Raw genomic sequence first — 17,101 nt, 5'->3', positions numbered from 1 at the left:
TTCAATGTCCATTGCCCATGCTATTTTCTTGGAAATCCAGTCCTTCTACCCTACACCAGTCTTACGGCAATTACCACAGACTTCCAGGCCACAGGTCTGAAGTGCAAATGCCTCTTCACGTGCTTATAGGCAAGGGTGCCTCAACTACTTGAACTTTTCTGCATTTGCCCAATGCAGAGTTAAGTAAGCAGATGGAAAGGCACATAAATCTGACCTAGAACAGGTAATAAGTCCTTTGAAAGAAGATGGAGAAATGAAAAACAAGATAGAGGATAAAGGTTTTGAAATTAATTTTCTAAAACAGAGGTTGGCAAACTTTCCCAGAAAAGCCAAGACAATAAGTATTTTAATTTTTGTGGTTCACATATTCTTACTCTACTACTCAACTCTGTCTTTGTAGTACAGAGGCAATCAGAGATACTAAACAAGTGAATGGAGCTATTCTCCAATGAAAAGCTGAAATTTGAATTTCATATAATTTACATTTCATGAAATGTGTTCTTTTGACTTATCATCCCAACCATTTAAAAATGTGGAAATCATTCTTACTGTGGACCACACAAAAATGGTGACAGGACAGGCATTAGGTACAGTAATTAAGATGCTAGTTGGGAAGCAATGTCCCACATCAGAGTTCCTGGGTTTGAGTCCTGTTCCCATTCCAGATTCCAGTTTCCCGATAATGCGCACCTTGGGAGGCAGCAGATGACTGCTCAAGTAGTTGGGTTCCTGCCCTCTCTCCACCATGGGAGACCCAGATTGACTTCTGGGCTCTTGACTTCAGCCTGGCCTACCTCTGGCTGTTGTGAGCATTTGGGGAGTAAATAAGCAGACAGAAGATATCTGCCTGTCTTTGTCTCTATCTCAATCTATGAGCCATCCAAATAAGTAAAGAAAAAGTTGAAGGGGCCGGTACTGTGGTACAGTAGGTTAATCCTCTGCCTGAGGTGACCACATCCCATGTGGGCACTGGTTCAAGTCCTGCCTGCTCCTCTTCTGATCCAGTTCTCTGCTATGGCCTGGGAAAGCGGTGGAGGATGGCCCAAGTACTTTGGTGCCTGCACCCGCATGGAAGACCCAGAAGTTTCTGGCTCTTGGCTTCGGATTGGCCCAGCTCTGGTTGTTGTGGCCATTTGGGGAGTGAACCAGTGGACAGAAGACCTTTATCTCTGTCTCTCCCTCTTACTGTCTGTAACTCTACCTCTCAAATCAATAAATAAAATCTTTTTTTAAAAAAAAGAAAAAGTTAAAATAACAGGTGATACGTTAGAATTGGCCCATGGGCCTTGTTCTGTAGCAGCTTTCTGTTCTATGTCAGTTGTTTTTGCTTTTTAGCATCAAAACATTCCTTAGAAAATCTGACAAAATTTATATAGCTCTTTCCCATTACAGGTACAGTTTCTGGGGGTTCCTTGGGTATACAGTAGGAAGATAGGCCCCAGAAACTGCGTTCCCGTGGGGAGGAGACAGCTGAGGCAGTAATCTTTCCATGATTAATATGAAATAGCTTTATTTACTAAAAGCCATAAACTATACTGCCAGTTCAGAAATAAGCACTATAAAAGCAACTTTTCGGCACCAGCACTGATGCATAGCAGGTAGGGCTGCTGCCTGCAGTGCCGGCATCCCATATAGGTGCTGGTTTGTGTCCTGGCTGCTCCACGTTTGATCCACCTCTCTGCTATGGCCTGGGAGGGCAGTGGATGATGGCCCAGGTCCTTGGGCCCCTGCACCTGTGTGGGAAACCTGAAGGAGACTCCTGGCTCCTGACTTCGGATCAGCGTAACTCTGGCCATTGCGGCCATCTAGGGAGTGAACCAGCAGATGGAAGACCTCTCTCTCTCTCTCGCTCGCTCTCGCTCTCTGCCTCTCCTTCTCTCTCTGTGTAACTCGGAATTTCAAATAAAATAAATTAATCTTAAAAAAAGCAACTTTCCCCATTTGAAGACATTGAGTAATGAAATTTTGGGAGCTGGCCAGGAAACTCACGTGCATCCTAGATCAAAGGGTAATGAACCTGGATCCTCCACTACCTCTGTCACTTCCTGAGACCCAGTGTGTACTCTGCACTCTGTGAGTGTTCAGCAGAAGCTGCTCACTAGTGCAGCCAGCAGTACTTTTTGGATTTTCTCATAAACATTCTTCTCTTCAATCACAGCCCTGAGCCAAGGCCATACCACACTGAAATGTTAAAGATTCATGAAAAAGATATAAACCAATGGTTCAGTAGTACTTTTTACTGAAAGACTTAAGTCCTTTCTGAAGACAAAAAGAATCCAAGAAGCAGGATTATCAACAATGCTTTTCACACTACATGCTGATTTTGTTCTGCAAAACAGAGGCTAGACTTTCATGACAGAATGGTTGGGGGAAGGTAGAAGAGACACTGCACCTGCAGCTGGGCCTTTCATGAGACTGGACTGCTTCTCCTAGGCTAGATGCAGGGATTCAACAGGCTTTTCTAGCTCCAAGGGGGAAACAGGCCATTTTAATAAGAAAACAATGAGGTAATTTCTGGACATGGTGAGAGTTTACACCCATGTGGATTATGCTATGTATCCAAACTGTTCCAAGGGCTTGGCATAAAGCTCATGACCACCCTATGAGGTATGGACTGCGGAGTTCATGTTTTGCAGAAGAGAAAATAGAATTGCAGACAGGTTAAGTAACTCGTCCAAGATCACCCACCTGGGAAGTATTTGGGTTAGGATTCAAATCAAAAGTTGGCTTCAGATTTCCTGCTCATACTTGCTCCTATCCTAGAATCTCCACCCATCCCTTTGGGAAACATTGCTAGCTAGCTTCACTTTCTTGTTTTGAAGCATAAAATTCCTCACTCAATTAAATCTATTTATTCCTGGTGAGTTGAATGTAAACCAACTTTTATAAAACAAATCATATCTGAATACAGTAAAAGAGATAAATTCCCCTATAAAATGACTGCCTATCCTAGCACCTTGCCTTGCAAACAGTAGGCATTAAATAAAAATTTTTTTGGGTGGTATTAATGGCTCTAATTTGTGTAAATGTTTCTTTGGTGCATTAACGATATTTAAAGTAAGGTATATATTACTAACTGAGAATATTGGAGGGAAAAATGCTACTCAGAGCAACTGCAGACTGTGGAGTGATTAATTCAGTGAATCACCCAAGGAAGCGGGCGTACAGCCAGTGCTGGCCGTGGGCTCTGTGCCACCCTCTGCTCTGACAGGGATGCCAACCCTCCCTGGTCTGCCGACAGATCGCTGAGAAGAGGAATGGGCGGGGTGAGATGGAATAGATCTGAGGATGCTGCACCAATAGCACCAATTCGGGTGCAGGGGCCTGAATTTCTAGGGATTCTCAGTTCAGTTAACTCCTCTCTTGTGTGACAGTTTCAGGCCCTGGTGCTCCTGGTTTTTTGTTTTTTTTTTGGGGGGGGGGCGGTGGGGGCGTTGTTTGTTTTTTGACCAAGGGCTATCATCTGTCCAGACAAAATAGAGTAAGATTTATCTACTGAGTCTCTCAGGAGCAGAAAGATCCAGGTTGGAACATATCATGACCTGGGTGTGATGGGCCCCGAGTCTTTCAGCAGATGTTGGGTGGGGTCACCTCAGTAGAACCGTTCTTCTCCAAACCTCTAGCTTCAGGACACACAATTATAAATAGCTGAGATGAGGTAGAAAACAATTGCTATGCTGCTATGCAAGGTCATTTTGAAGCCTCTCCTTGGTGCTGTGTGAACTTACTTTCTACACAAAAATCACCCAGCCATCCATTCATCCAACCACACATCTATTAATTTATTTTACAAATATTGGCTGGACACTTGCTCCATGACGGACATCCTGCTCGGCACTGGAAACCCTATTCTAAGATTGGTCCCTACCCTGTAGAACTTCTCTTATTGCAGTAATCAACACAACCACTGTTCTAAATAAAGCAGGAGAGTTACAATTTTACATTATATGCTATTTTCTCTAAACACTTTGAGCTCTCATATTCGCATTGTGAGGAGTCAGTGCAAATTATCAATTTAATAACTCTAAATAATGTTAGCATAACATCAGTGAGGGTGACAGGGATGCTTGCCCTGGTTCCTAGCAGGCTTGGTTGTTAGAAGTGTGTTCCAGATGCCCATCTCTCCCACGCACCATCAAACAAGCAATGCTTCTACCCTGTCCCTACTCACTACTGCTAAAGCCTAGCAAAACCACATACCTGCTTTATCCCCCTGTACTATCTAGGGGCTGGAATCTGTGTGGTAAAGGGATATGGCCTAATGGGAAAATCAGTGGGAGGAACATGCGCAGAAGGAAGAGAGGTGCTTAACCTGGCAAAGGCCCCACTCCAGGAACTAGTGAGTTGTGAGGAGCACTGTCGGGGGGCCAGGCTGTTTACTGACAAATATAGCCTGCCTGGGTTGACTTGGTCCTCCTGGGTCTTTTGATGGAGCCAGAAAATGGTACAGCATTGTATATGAGAACACTTTCCCCAGAAACAATCTAAAGTTTTGGGGGCTAGTATTGTGGCATAGCAAATAAAGCCACTGCCTGCAATGCCAGCATCCCATATTGGCTCTGGTTTGAGATCCGGCTGCTCCACTTCCAATCCAGCTCTCTGCTGTGGCCTGGGAAAGCAGCAGAAGATGGCCCAAGTCCGTGGGCCCCAACACCTGCATGGGAGACCTGGAGCTCCTGGCTCCTGGCTTCAGATCAGCACAGCTCCAGCTGTTGCGGTCAATTGGGGAGTGAATCATCTCTGCCTCTCCTCTCTCTGTAACTCTGAATTTCAAATAAATAAAAATAAAATCTAAGAAAAAGAACTACATGGAGAAAAGACTTAATGATTAATTGACATAGGGCAAGAAGAATCCCTTAGTATTCTTCAAGCTTTCTGAACTCAGCACTACATAACTGTGCCTTGGAAAATGATTTCTAAGTGGGAAAGACTTTGTCTCTCTGACTATAAAATGGCTGTGAAAATGACACCACAGGGTGCTTGTGGGAATAAATGAGAGTTGGAGCAGAACACCAAACAGTCTCAGCCCAGAGGAAGTGATCAACATGTTTTGACTCCAGTATTCCAGTATTCTGGTCTGGCAGGTGCAGGCCTCTGTTCTGTTCCCAGCTTCCCCACTAACTTGCCATGTGCCCTTGAGCAAATGACTTCAGCTCTCTGAGCCTCAGTTCTCTGTGTCGCCCAGTGGTGTTTTGGCTGTGTTCTGGCCCCTTGCAGGTTTTGTCTAATCTCCCAGGACCCATGTTGGAAGGAGAGGGGACAAGAACCAGGCTTGCCAGATCTGGGCACTGATGTTTCCATCTGTTTTCTGATACTGCACTTCTGCATCGTGTCTCACTCAAACAGAGGTTTCTGGGCCCATAGAAAGTTTGTAAACTGCTAGTGAGGCCTAAAGCTGCTTCCAGATGGAACGTTTTTCATAGCAGGTGCTCATGGCTTATCCTCCCTGAAGGCAGATGCTGGTTAGAGACCAAGAGGCCACACCAGGCACTAGTGGGCTTTTCCTGGATAAACCTGCACTTTCCCACACTCTGTTTATCCACCTCGGTGCCCTCCCTCCTCACTGTGCCCTGCTGGAACCCTGTCTGCTCAATCTGCACGTTCTTCAGGATGTTTCTTTGATCCCTGGGATCATGGAAAACCCATCTCCTCACCTCAGGACGCCTCCAGCCTGTTATTTATGCCACTGTACTATCACTCTTGTAGTCAGTTATCTGCCTGTTTTATATCATACCCGGTAATAAGTGCTAGAAGGACAGAAGTCCTCCTATGGACATTTGGGAATGTAAACAAGTGGGCACTTAATCAATGTTTAAAAGGTAGCTGGACAGGACCAAATGACAGATTTTAGAAACTGGGTAAAGTGTCACTTGTTGGACAAACTCAGATCAGAAAAAAAAAGAATCTGTTATTTACACATAACCAATAACCCTCACTTGAATGAACAGGTTTGTAGTTATTTGTAGCCAAGCTAATGAATTACTGACCACAGAGCACAGTCCACAGCATGTCTGATAGAGTTAATGAAACCCCAGAGAAAACAGGTGCTTCTGTATTGTTCTCATGCAGGAATCTGAGGGCAGCAGCTGTATTCCCACAGAGGGAGGTGCACAGCAGAGTGTTTGAGAGTTCTTTCTTTCAAGTCAGAAAGACAGGCTGGAATACAGACTCCTACTTGGTCATTTTCTTAACCTCTAGGCCTAATTTTCCTATCTGAGAAGTGGGTATATAATGGTAGATGAGGGCCAGAGCTGTGGCTTAGCAGTGCTGGCATCCCACATGGGCGATGGTTCGAGTCCTGGCTGCTCCTCTTCTGATTCTGCTCTCTGCCATGGCCTGGGAAGGCAGTAGAAGATGACCCAAGTTTTTGGGCCCCTGCACCCATGTGGGAGACCAGGAAGAAGCTCTTGGCTCCCGGCTTCAGATCAGCCTAGCTTTTGCCGTTTCAGCCATTTAGGGAGTAAACCTTTCTGTCTCTTTCTCTGTCTCTGTCTCTCTGTCTCTCTGTCTCTCTCTGTGTGTGTGTGTGTATGAGTGTGTGTCTGTAACTCCACCTCTCAAATAAATAAATAAATCTTTCGAAAAAAAAGAGCAAAGGGATAAAGCATGTGATAACACCCTGTGCCTGGCAGAGAGTGACTGCTCAGTAGGTACTCATTTAAAACAATACCAAAACCAACACTAGTAATGGAAATGAAAAAAGAGCTACTTGATAGCCACACATTGCATCCAAAATGGCGGCATCTTTGCCAGAAAATGAACAAGGGGCTGAAGGTGCCTAATGGGGAATTTTAAACTACCCAGGATTATTTAAGCAAGTGACATCTTGGGCATCAGGATGACCTTGGCAGTTTCTGCATTCAGTCCACAGTCCCCCAGGCTTTCTCTAGGTCTTACTCAGGCCTAGAGATGACCTAGTCTGACCTCATCCCCCACCATTCTCTTCACTCAGAAGGCTCCAGGCCATGCGGACTCATCGCGGCTCCTCCAAGGCCCTGAGCATGTTCCCTCGGCAGCGTCTTTGCACTGGCTCTTCCTTTGTGCTTTGCTGTTCCCCCAGGTTTCCCTGTGGACAGGCCCCACCCTTTCCTCGCATCACTGCTCACTGGTAATCTTAGATCCTCTGTCCTCTCGGGCTAGTCCATCACTTTGCCTTGCTTTGATTTTCTTCACAATATCTATTATCACTTGGCATTTTATATTGTTATTTAATTATCTGGCAGTTGTCTGCCCCCCCTAATCTGAGCGCAGGCTTCATGACACTGGGAAGGCTGCTGCTCTGTTTTGGATGCACCCCCACCATTAGAATGGTGCCCAAACAGGAAGTAAGGGCTCAAGAGATTTGCTAAATTAAAGAATGAATGACTGCCAGGCTGAGTGACACAATGAGATGCTGCCATTCTGTTGGAAATGTTCTTTCTGGGGAGTGTGAAACTGTTCAGAACCTAAGAATTCCAGTGAAGAGTCTTACCCTATTAGCATGGAAGCAGGTGCAGTGATTTGTACGGAAGTGGCATTGGTGATTGAGCTCAGAGAGTCTGTATTTACAACAAAGAACCTTACAGTTGGATTCACAGCTCCTGCCTAGGGAAAAAACAATCACAGAATTGGTGTTGACAAAAAAGTAACATTGCTGTACGAATTTAAAGCTGCACAAAAACATCTGCATTATGGCCATAAAATTATGCCAATCAGACATATTCAAACCATTTAATAAAAATAAAAGGAACAATATAACCTTTTCATGTTCAGGCAGAAATATAATATATACATTTATATATGAAAGTTATATTTACATATCTATGTAGTATGAAGGTCCAAAGCACTTCTGTTTAAATAATGAATGTTGATATGTTTATAATATATACATTTTGTGCAAGCAAGGATAAACCTTTGAAAATCAATTCTATTATTTGCATATATATCCTGACTCCACAAGACAAGTCTTTGATGGCTGTCACCATGAAGAACACCTTCGGTTCTGCCAAAGACACAATCCATCAGGAAAATTAGTACCTGAGCCGAGAGCCAATGATGCTAATTAGAAAGCCACAATTTACACTCCAAATTCAGGTTCGCTATGTTGGAACTTTACAGTCAATATTATGACAGAAACCTATAAAACCTTTCTAAATATACACATAGATCTTCAATTGACAGATTAGTTAGAAATAATATGATATTTTTAGTGAGAACATTTTATGAGTTTTTTTTGCCAATTTTGCTCATCAAAAAATAACATTCCACAGAAAACATCTCCATATTTAGTCTCTGATCTTTTTTTTTTCTTTTTACTTCCTCTCTTCCTAAAATGGCAGCTCTTCATAAAGCAAATTGAGTTGGTAAAAATAAAAATCCCTTTTTCCAAATGGCTTACAGCAAAAACACTTTGCTAGTAGATTTTTTCCTACAGACAGTGCTGTGGCCATTATTAGTATGGTACTAGGAAGAGTCCCTGGTTTCCTTCTAAATCCCCCTCTCCTTGGCTTAAACTGCTTAACAGAGCTCTTCAATTTTAATAAACACAGATCCTGGAGGGGGAAATCAGCTTTGCATACCAAGACGTTCCACTATTATTACAAATGTAGGACATGCAAAATTGATATTAGTGCCAAGTCTATAATAGAACCACCAAAACTAGTCATGTACTGTATCCTGTTAATTAGTAATACAAACTGATACATAACCAAGCTTTTCAACTTCATCTAGGGCACATTCCAACTTCTACAAATGAGATGAGCTTCTGATTCAATTAAGCCTCTCTTATCTTCCATTCAAACATTTTCATTCCCCCCTACCTCTTTCAAAAGCATTTTCCCCATCTTTTACTGCTTGTCATTCCTCAAAGTTTTTGGAGAAATTACAAAAACCTTAAATCACACTCTTTCCTGGGATAATAAAAATACTTTAAAATTGCCAGATGCTGTTGACTTCAGCAAGAGTAATCACAGCAAGCTGTTGAAGAGAGACTGACAATATTTTCATTAGCAGGAAGGGATTACATGAAACCATTCTCTTCCCATCAAATCACAGAAACACTCTACGAAAAGGAGCACAGACCTTAGGATATGGAATCCGCACAGTCTTTGGGTACTGCAATGCCTCATCAGAGTAGAACGAGTATTCAATAAGTGGGACTCCAGTGTCGTTGAATTGGGCATATGCTAGAAAAGTGCCGTTTGGAGACCACCACAGAGCAGAGTAGGCACTAAAGACTTCCTCTGAAAAAAAGACATAAATTGTTGTCTTACAAGAAATAGCTGATAAATTGGCTTTGGCATTCAAAATATTGTTCTCATTAGCTTTAGTAATTACAGTAGAGTTCAACTAATGAATCACTTTGCATTTGCTGGGCTTCCAAAATCAGAGTAATACAAATGAATAAAAATAAAATCTACAGGGATATATCTGGATTGTAAAAATAAGTAACCCGTTGGACCATTTTAGAATATTTTAGCACGCAATATTTAATATAAGCTCTACAGTTTTTCTTTATCTTATAATCCTCTAAATTTATGCCTCAAAACATACTAAAAGTAAATTTCACACAGGAGGCTGATTCTCTTTTCTAATTTTTCAAACAGTCCACATGCCAACATACTCTCCCCAACTGGGCTCAGTTTGTACTGAGCCCACAGGGTACTGGTGGGTGGTGTGTAGCTCCAGGCTATGAAACCAATATGGTGCCCAGAGTTTACTACTCTTGGCACAAACTAGGTGTGGGAAGGATGGATTTAGAATGGCAAGGAACTTCATGAGACCCCACTGAGAAGCATCCCTTTTGCCCAGCCTAGAAACTTGATGACTTCCTTGGATTAACGCCCTTCTCTGGTATATAGGATGGGAGAGGGAAAAGGGTCAAAGAGATAGGCAAATGAAAGAAAAGGTCTTGCTTTCCAGTGCACTATTTGGCTTATTCTCAAACTCTGGCAAAGGTCACTCCTTCCTATGCTTATTATAGGGTCAATGTGTGGGACATTCAAGTATCTTAAAATGTCAGCACCACTTTCACCAACTAGGGATGGAGGATCCAAGTAGATTGGGTGGAGACTCCTTATTAATCTCCAAGTCTCATGTCATGATGTGAGTGTAAATGTGAAAAACAAAGGCGAAGCAGCTAGAATCTTAGGGTTAGGAATTGATATATCCCAAGCACTTTTCTATTGATGAAGGCCTCTTCACAGGTTGCTTCAAATGCATTTTCAATAATAATAACAATAGTGGCACTTCTTGTCATAGTAAAATTAATAACAACAATACAATTTGATAATAATTTCAATAGCTGACATTTGATGCGTGCTAACTATATACTAATCATTGATAAGAACTGACATCTATTATTTAAGCTAATGCTCACAATAACCCATTCTACAGATGGACAAAGTGAGGCAGGCCTAAAAAGATAAGAAATTTGCCTAGGATCACAAGCCTAATAATTGATAGAACCAAAAATTAATCCAGAGCTGTCAGACTTAAGTCCATGCTCCTTTCTAGCTCTAGTTCAGCATTTCTAGAAGCAGAAAACCTACTTCCTAGCAAGGCAGCCTGCTCTCCTTTTAAGTTACATTTAAGTAGAGATTTAAATTTTTTTTTTTTTTTTTTGACAGGCAGAGTGGACAGTAAGAGAGAGAGACAGAGAGAAAGGTCTTCCTTTGCCGTTGGTTCACCCTCCAATGGCTGCCGTGCTGCGGCCGGCGCACCGCACTGATCCGATGGCAGGAGCCAGGAGCCAGGAGCCAGGTGCTTCTCCTGGTCTCCCATGGGGTGCAGGGCCCAAGCACCTGGGCCATCCTCCACTGCACTCCCTGGCCACAGCAGAGGGCTGGCCTGGAAGAGGGGCAACCGGGACAGAATCCGGCGCCCCGACCGGGACTAGAACCTGGTGTGCCGGCGCCGCTAGGCGGAGGATTAGCCTAGTGAGCCGCGGCGCCGGCCTTAGAGATTTAAAATTTACAGAACACATCTAGTTTAGTCTTCAGAAAGATCCCTAGATGAACCCATTCATGGCCCAATGTCGCTCCCCCTCTTCACGGAGGAACGACACTAGACCCTGCGCTGTTCTTTTGTCTGCTCGGCCCTTCCCGGGTTTGCTGCTGGTTCTTCCTGGGTTGGCTGCCGTCCCTCAACCTCCGTGGAGGGGTGGGCCCCCCTGCCACTTTCCCCACTTCTGTGGGGGAGTGGCACACCGCCGGCCGGCTCTCTCGGGGGCTGCTCAGATGTTATCCGGATGTTCCCCTTAGATGTTCCTGGTGCATGTTGTCTCTCTCCTCCTTTATAGTCCTCTTCCACCAATCCCAACTCTGCTACCCACATGCTGAGTACGCTGCTCTCCTCCAATCAGGAGCAGGATCAGCTCCTGCAGGTTATTGGTCGAACTGGAGGCAGCTGTGTAAAAGTTGTTTACTCCTCTCCCAGAGCCATATTGTGGGAGAGCAGATGCACAGAATAAGTCTTAATTCCAGTAACTTAGTCTAGTCCGAGTTGCTCCCCACAGCCCAAATTACGGAGAAGGAAACTGAAGTTTAGAGATTGAATGAGATGAGAACTGGAACTCAGATCTAGGGATTCCATGTCGAAGTTTTCTGCTAAAAACATCCTCACATATTGAGTTGATGTCTCACTCCTTATACCAGTTACCCCTAGATTTTTATCTACAACATAGTTGAAATGACAGAAAACAGACACAGAGCAAGATTTTTGTTTTCAAAAAACTGCTTGCAAGTGCAAATAGCAAGAAGTGTTCTTTGTTTTGAATTAGTGTTTATGGTGGAATATAGAACCTTCGTTTTCCACATTGACAATGCAATAATTTCTCTCTAGGTAATGAAGTCTCTCTCAATCTCTCTCATTAAGTGAAACTGGATTCAAATCTAGGCACTTTGATGTAGGATAAATATGCCCCAGGTGGGGTGGCATCTTAACCACTGCACAAAGTGTACACCTACCCCTGATGAATCAGTTTTTAGAGAAAGGCCCACTCTGGAGCTATAAAGTCATCTTTCGCATGTGAGTGACTTAGTCATGAACAGGCAAGGTGAGATCTCTCCTGCCATTAGCTACCTTAGAAAGAACGTTAAGTGTTGGCTGAGTTTTTCTCTTAGAGACACCAAGCTGCACCTGGAGTGTGAGCAAGGGGATCATGATTTTGGGAAGAGGTTTTATCCTCTTCATAAGGATGATCCTGCAGGCTGGCTGTGCAGTCCTACAAGTGTTAAAGAACCTCTAAGAACTAGGGTTAGCACATTTCATTATAAGTTTTGATCAAAACAATTATTTCTGGGCCATGGCAATATATCTTTCGTTAAACATGATTTGTTGTTATAATGTTATCTACTAATTGAACATGACTTATATTGGGTAAGAAGCAAAATTAGGTCATGAAGAAAAACTTTTTTAACTAAAAAGAAGAAATAATAGGAATGAAACCAGAATGAATCTTTCCAATAAGTATGAGGCAATCTTGTCAAAGGTTTGGAACAGCCTTAAAATGCCTTTCATCTTGGCAACTATAGACAAAGGTAACCCTTTAGAAAACATATTCTGAGTTTCTAAAATATTTTCTTAATAGTTTCTAAAACTCTTTAACCTAAAAAAGAATATTCCGTTTGAACACTTTATTTACTTTTTTTAAAAAAATTTATTTGACAGGTAGAGTGAGACAGTGAGAGAGAAACACAGACAGAAATGTCTTCCTTCCATTGGTTCACTCCCCGAATGGCTGCCACAGCCGGCGCTGCACCGATCCGAAGCCAGGAGCCAGGTACTTCCTCCTGGTCCTCCAGCCGGGACTAGAACCCAGTGCACATAAAGGATGCTGGCACTGCAGGAAGATTAACCAAGTGAGCCATGGTGCCAGCCCCTTTATTCACTTTGTATTCATCCTTTTTACTCACTTTTTCCTGAGCCTTTCTAATTATTTTTTTCTTCTTTAAAAGCTGGAAATTATGATTTGTGCAAGTTCAAATGAACACAAACTCTCTATAGAACAGGCATTTCTTCCCCTTGACTCTCCCACCTCTGGACAATATTTTATAATCTTTTTGAGTGTTAGATTTCCTTAGGAACTCTTAGGTTAGGTAGGCCTGGTTAGAGAAACAGCTGATGTTTAATCTGGAGGTTTTGATGCCTCAGTCAAGACAGAACAGCTACCTACACAGAAGGGCCCTTTGTGGAAGGAAACAAAGACAAGAGTAGCATTGTGAGACAAGGAGGGCAGAAGCGGCAGTAGTTACGGTGAGGACATTCCTGGTCTTTGAGACACCTGGTGTTGTGACTTCTAAAGGAGATCTGATGACACTTTTTAAAATGTAACCTATTTTGTATTCTGTTGAATGTCCCCATTTTAAAGAAAGGCTTATGTGTTTTTAAAAGCTTATAAATTTTATGACTTGAATAAGCTTTAAAATCTCTACCTTCATAAACCCAGTCAGTTATTCCATTATATATTACATCTGCTTTTCCTGTCCATGTGATCCTCTGACTTGGTAAATTTGGTTCAAGCTTCACATAAATATCATTGTTCCAAACATACGCCTAGAAAAATAAAAAGAAAGTAATGGTGTCAATAATAATCTCATAGTATATTTTATCCTGGAATTTCAAAAACATTTATTTACACACTGTCATGATGACTACAGTTAGATGTTCAAATTGAGAATGAAAAGTCATTTATTTCCTCCTTCTCTCTCATTCTTAAATTGTTAAGTATACAGGCTATGATCTCAAAAATAATCCTAAAAACAATCCTACCAGTTTAAAAATAAGAAAATTACAGCTACCACCATTTGAATGTTAAGGTTGATTAAAGACCTGGAAGATGGCCACTTCTACAGGATGATACATGCTTGTGCATTTCTTTTGGAAATGTTTAGTAGAAGGGATGCAGGTGCATTCTCAAGAGAGAAAAGTTTGAATGCAAGTAAACAATTCATTGTCTTATTTAAATGCTTTAAACTCCTGATGTTCTTCCAGCATTGTGGAACATGAAAATCTATAGTGACACAGAAGTCAGAAACTTAAGAATTTAGTGAGCATTTTCCCAGGGAAAATCTATCCCCTTCCCTAATAGAAATTTGGAAGCTTTCAATTGTATTTGTTGTGTTAGACTAGCAAAAAATAGATTGTCTTGGACAATAACACTATATTTTGTAACAAAGTATTCATTCTTAAGATATCTATTTTTTTTTTTATTTGACAGATAGAGTTAGAGATAGTGAGAGAGACAGAGAGAAAGGTCTTCTTTCCGTTGGTTCACTCCCCAAATGGCCGCGATGGCCAGCACTGCGCCGTTCTGAAGCCAGGAGCCAGTTGCTTCCTCCTGGTTTCCCATGCAGGTGCAGGGGCCCAAGCACTGGGGCCATCCTCCACTGCCCTCCCGGGCCACAGCAGAGAGCTGGACTGGAAGAGGAGCAACCGGGACTAGAACCCGGCGCCCATATGGGATGCTGGCACTGGCGCCGCAGTTGGAGGATTAACCAAGTGAGCCTTGGCACCGGCCCAAGATGTCTATTTTGTAAATACGCAAATGAGTTAGTAGCTTCTGCATATGACAAGTATGAGCCAATGGGGGGTGGGGAAAGTAGTGCTGTGGCATAGCGGGTTAAAAGCCCTGGCCTGAAGCGCTGGCATCCCATATGGGTTCTGGTTCTAGTCCCAGCTGCTCCTCTTTTGATACAGCTCTCTGCTATGACCTGGAAAGCAGTAGAAGATGGCCCAAGTCCTTTGGCCCCTGCACCCATGTGGGAGACCTGGAAGAAGCTCCTGGCTTTGGATCGGCGCAGCTCTGGCCGTTGCAGCCATCTGGGGAGTGAACTATTGGATGGAAGACCTTTCTCTCTCTCTCTCTCTCTCTATATATATATATATAGATAGATCGATCTATATATATATATATATATATACCTCTCCTCTCTCTGTGTAACTCTTTCAAATAAATCTTTAAAAAAAAATGTATGAGCCAATATTTCTCTGACATCAGGAGAGTTACTAACCAATCTATGACCCTCTGGTGCCCATGTGATCCACTGTGTGTTGTTTGGAATTCTCTCTTCCGTAATCAGCTGCCTGGAAAAAAGTAAAAAAAGAAACATTATCCAAAGAATAACTCATGGTAGGGTTTCCTATAAAAACCTCATAGACTTCAAGAGAAAATCACTAACCTTTTATTCAAGTCATAAATGTCATAAGAAGCTGTATAAGAATGCCTCCATTGCTAAAAAAAGAAAACAAATACTTCAAGCTTCTGTGATTCATAATAGTTTGGCCACTTGTTATAGAACCTCCAGATGATAGATATAATAAATAAATAAATGTAGAATTCTCCAATTTTATTATATTTTATAATTATCTAGATTCCTAGGTTCTTGGAATTTTGCATTTGTTGCCAACTCCTCTGGACTTAATTAATAACCTAGCTCTGGCACCACTCTCTATAAGGAACCTTCCCAGCACCATGCTGGGTCCAAATACCACTTTTTGCACAAACATTCCTAGCATTTGGTATAGTGTGTTAAGATCATCTGCTTAGTAAAGTGCAATTTTCATTTTTTGCTCATCTTTCTGTTAAAATATTCAAAGAATAAATGATTCTATTGTCAGTAATTATGTGGAAAATATTTACTTTTGTATACTGTTAATGATGATGTAAAGTATTAAGATTTTTTAAAGATATCTAGCAATATAAATAATAACAAAATTTAAAGTCACACATCAGTATCCTAAATAGCCATATCAGTGAGCTAAAAATTGAATGTCAACTTAAAACCAAAATACTTAGAAGAAAAGAAGTAATAGAAGGCAGTAGTCATGTGGAAAACATACAATAGTGAAAAATCAGTTGAACCAAACATTGATTCTTGGAAAACATGAATAAAATTGCTAACCTTGTAAAGAGAGGAGAAGCAAATTACAAACGGACAACATCAGAAATGAAAATGAGACATCATAACAGACTGTGATGGGGCGGGTTAAAGCCCTGGCCTGAAGCACCAGCATTCCATATGGCCGTCAGTTCTAGTCCCTCCTCTGATCCAGCTCTTGGCCATGGCCTGGGAAGGCAGAAAAAGATGGCCCAAGTCCTTTGGCCCCTGCACCCATGTGGGAGCCGTGGAAGAAGCTCCTGGCTATTGGCTTCCGATCAGCTCATCTCTGGCCATTGCAGCCATCTGGGGAGTGAACCAGCGGATGGAAGACCTCTCTCTCTGTCTCTACCTCTCTCTGTAACTCTGTCTTTCAAATAAATAAAATAATTTTTTAAAAAAAGATAACAGACTGTGGCAACATTAACAACTTATGAAAGATAATTATAAACATTTTTCCAACACATTTTGAAAATCCAAAAATAAATTCTTGAAAATAATTTACCAAATAAGAAACAAGAAAATCTGAGTATTCTTACATCTAATAAACACATTAAATCCATAAAGTAAAACCTCTACATAGAGAAAATATCAAATCCAAATGACTTTACCAGAAAATTAAATTAGTTGAAAGCTTGCACCCACAAAAGACTTACACAGGAAATGTCTACAATAGCTTTATTCACAATTGTCAAAACTTGGAAAAAATGAAGATATCTTTCAAAAGGTGAATTGATAAACAAACTGAGACAGATTGATAAATGTAATATTATTCCATGATAACAAAATGTGGAGGAACCTCATATATGTATTGCAAAGTGAAATAATGCTACTCTGAACAGCTTACATAATGTAGGATTACCACTGTAGAAAGTGGAATTAAAATATGTTTATTTTTGTGCAAAAATTTTTGAAATTCATGCATTGTTTATTCATGATACATATTTCTCAAGAATTATTAAAGACCTGCTAGTATGCATGTATTTCCAAACATTTTTGCACCAACTAGCTTTTAATTCTAATCCCCATAAACTTTTTGAAGTGGTATCATTTGACTTTTTGGAAAAGGAAAAACAATGGAAATACTAAAACAGTCAGTCATTGCAGGGATTAGAATGGTGAGATGGATGAAATGGTAGAATATGACGGATTTTAGAGAAGTGAAACTATTCTGTGTGATACAATGATGATGGACATGTGTCCTTAAAAATTTGTCAAAATTCACAGTAAAACTCTAATGTAAA

At 41.6% G+C, this 17,101-nt stretch overlaps 1 protein-coding gene across 2 annotated transcripts in view; it reads right to left on the bottom strand.

Annotated features, from left to right (window-relative positions):
* DPP4 (dipeptidyl peptidase 4) overlaps positions 1-17,101 on the bottom strand; it is an 87,857-nt gene that overhangs the window by 34,319 nt on the left and 36,437 nt on the right. For both annotated transcript variants that reach the window (XM_008258668.4, XM_017342895.3), the window contains 5 exons: positions 15,159-15,211; positions 14,991-15,063; positions 13,413-13,533; positions 9,061-9,221; positions 7,472-7,584 (listed from right to left, as the gene is read on the bottom strand). In XM_008258668.4, the coding sequence (XP_008256890.1) occupies positions 7,472-7,584; positions 9,061-9,221; positions 13,413-13,533; positions 14,991-15,063; positions 15,159-15,211 (521 nt within the window). The remainder of the gene's footprint in view (positions 1-7,471; positions 7,585-9,060; positions 9,222-13,412; positions 13,534-14,990; positions 15,064-15,158; positions 15,212-17,101) is intronic.

Source organism: Oryctolagus cuniculus, chromosome 3 (genome assembly GCF_964237555.1).
Source record: "Oryctolagus cuniculus chromosome 3, mOryCun1.1, whole genome shotgun sequence".
Lineage (NCBI taxonomy): Eukaryota > Metazoa > Chordata > Mammalia > Lagomorpha > Leporidae > Oryctolagus > Oryctolagus cuniculus.
The sequence above is the reverse complement of the archived record's forward strand: the minus strand, read 5'-3'. Positions and strand labels throughout refer to the sequence as shown.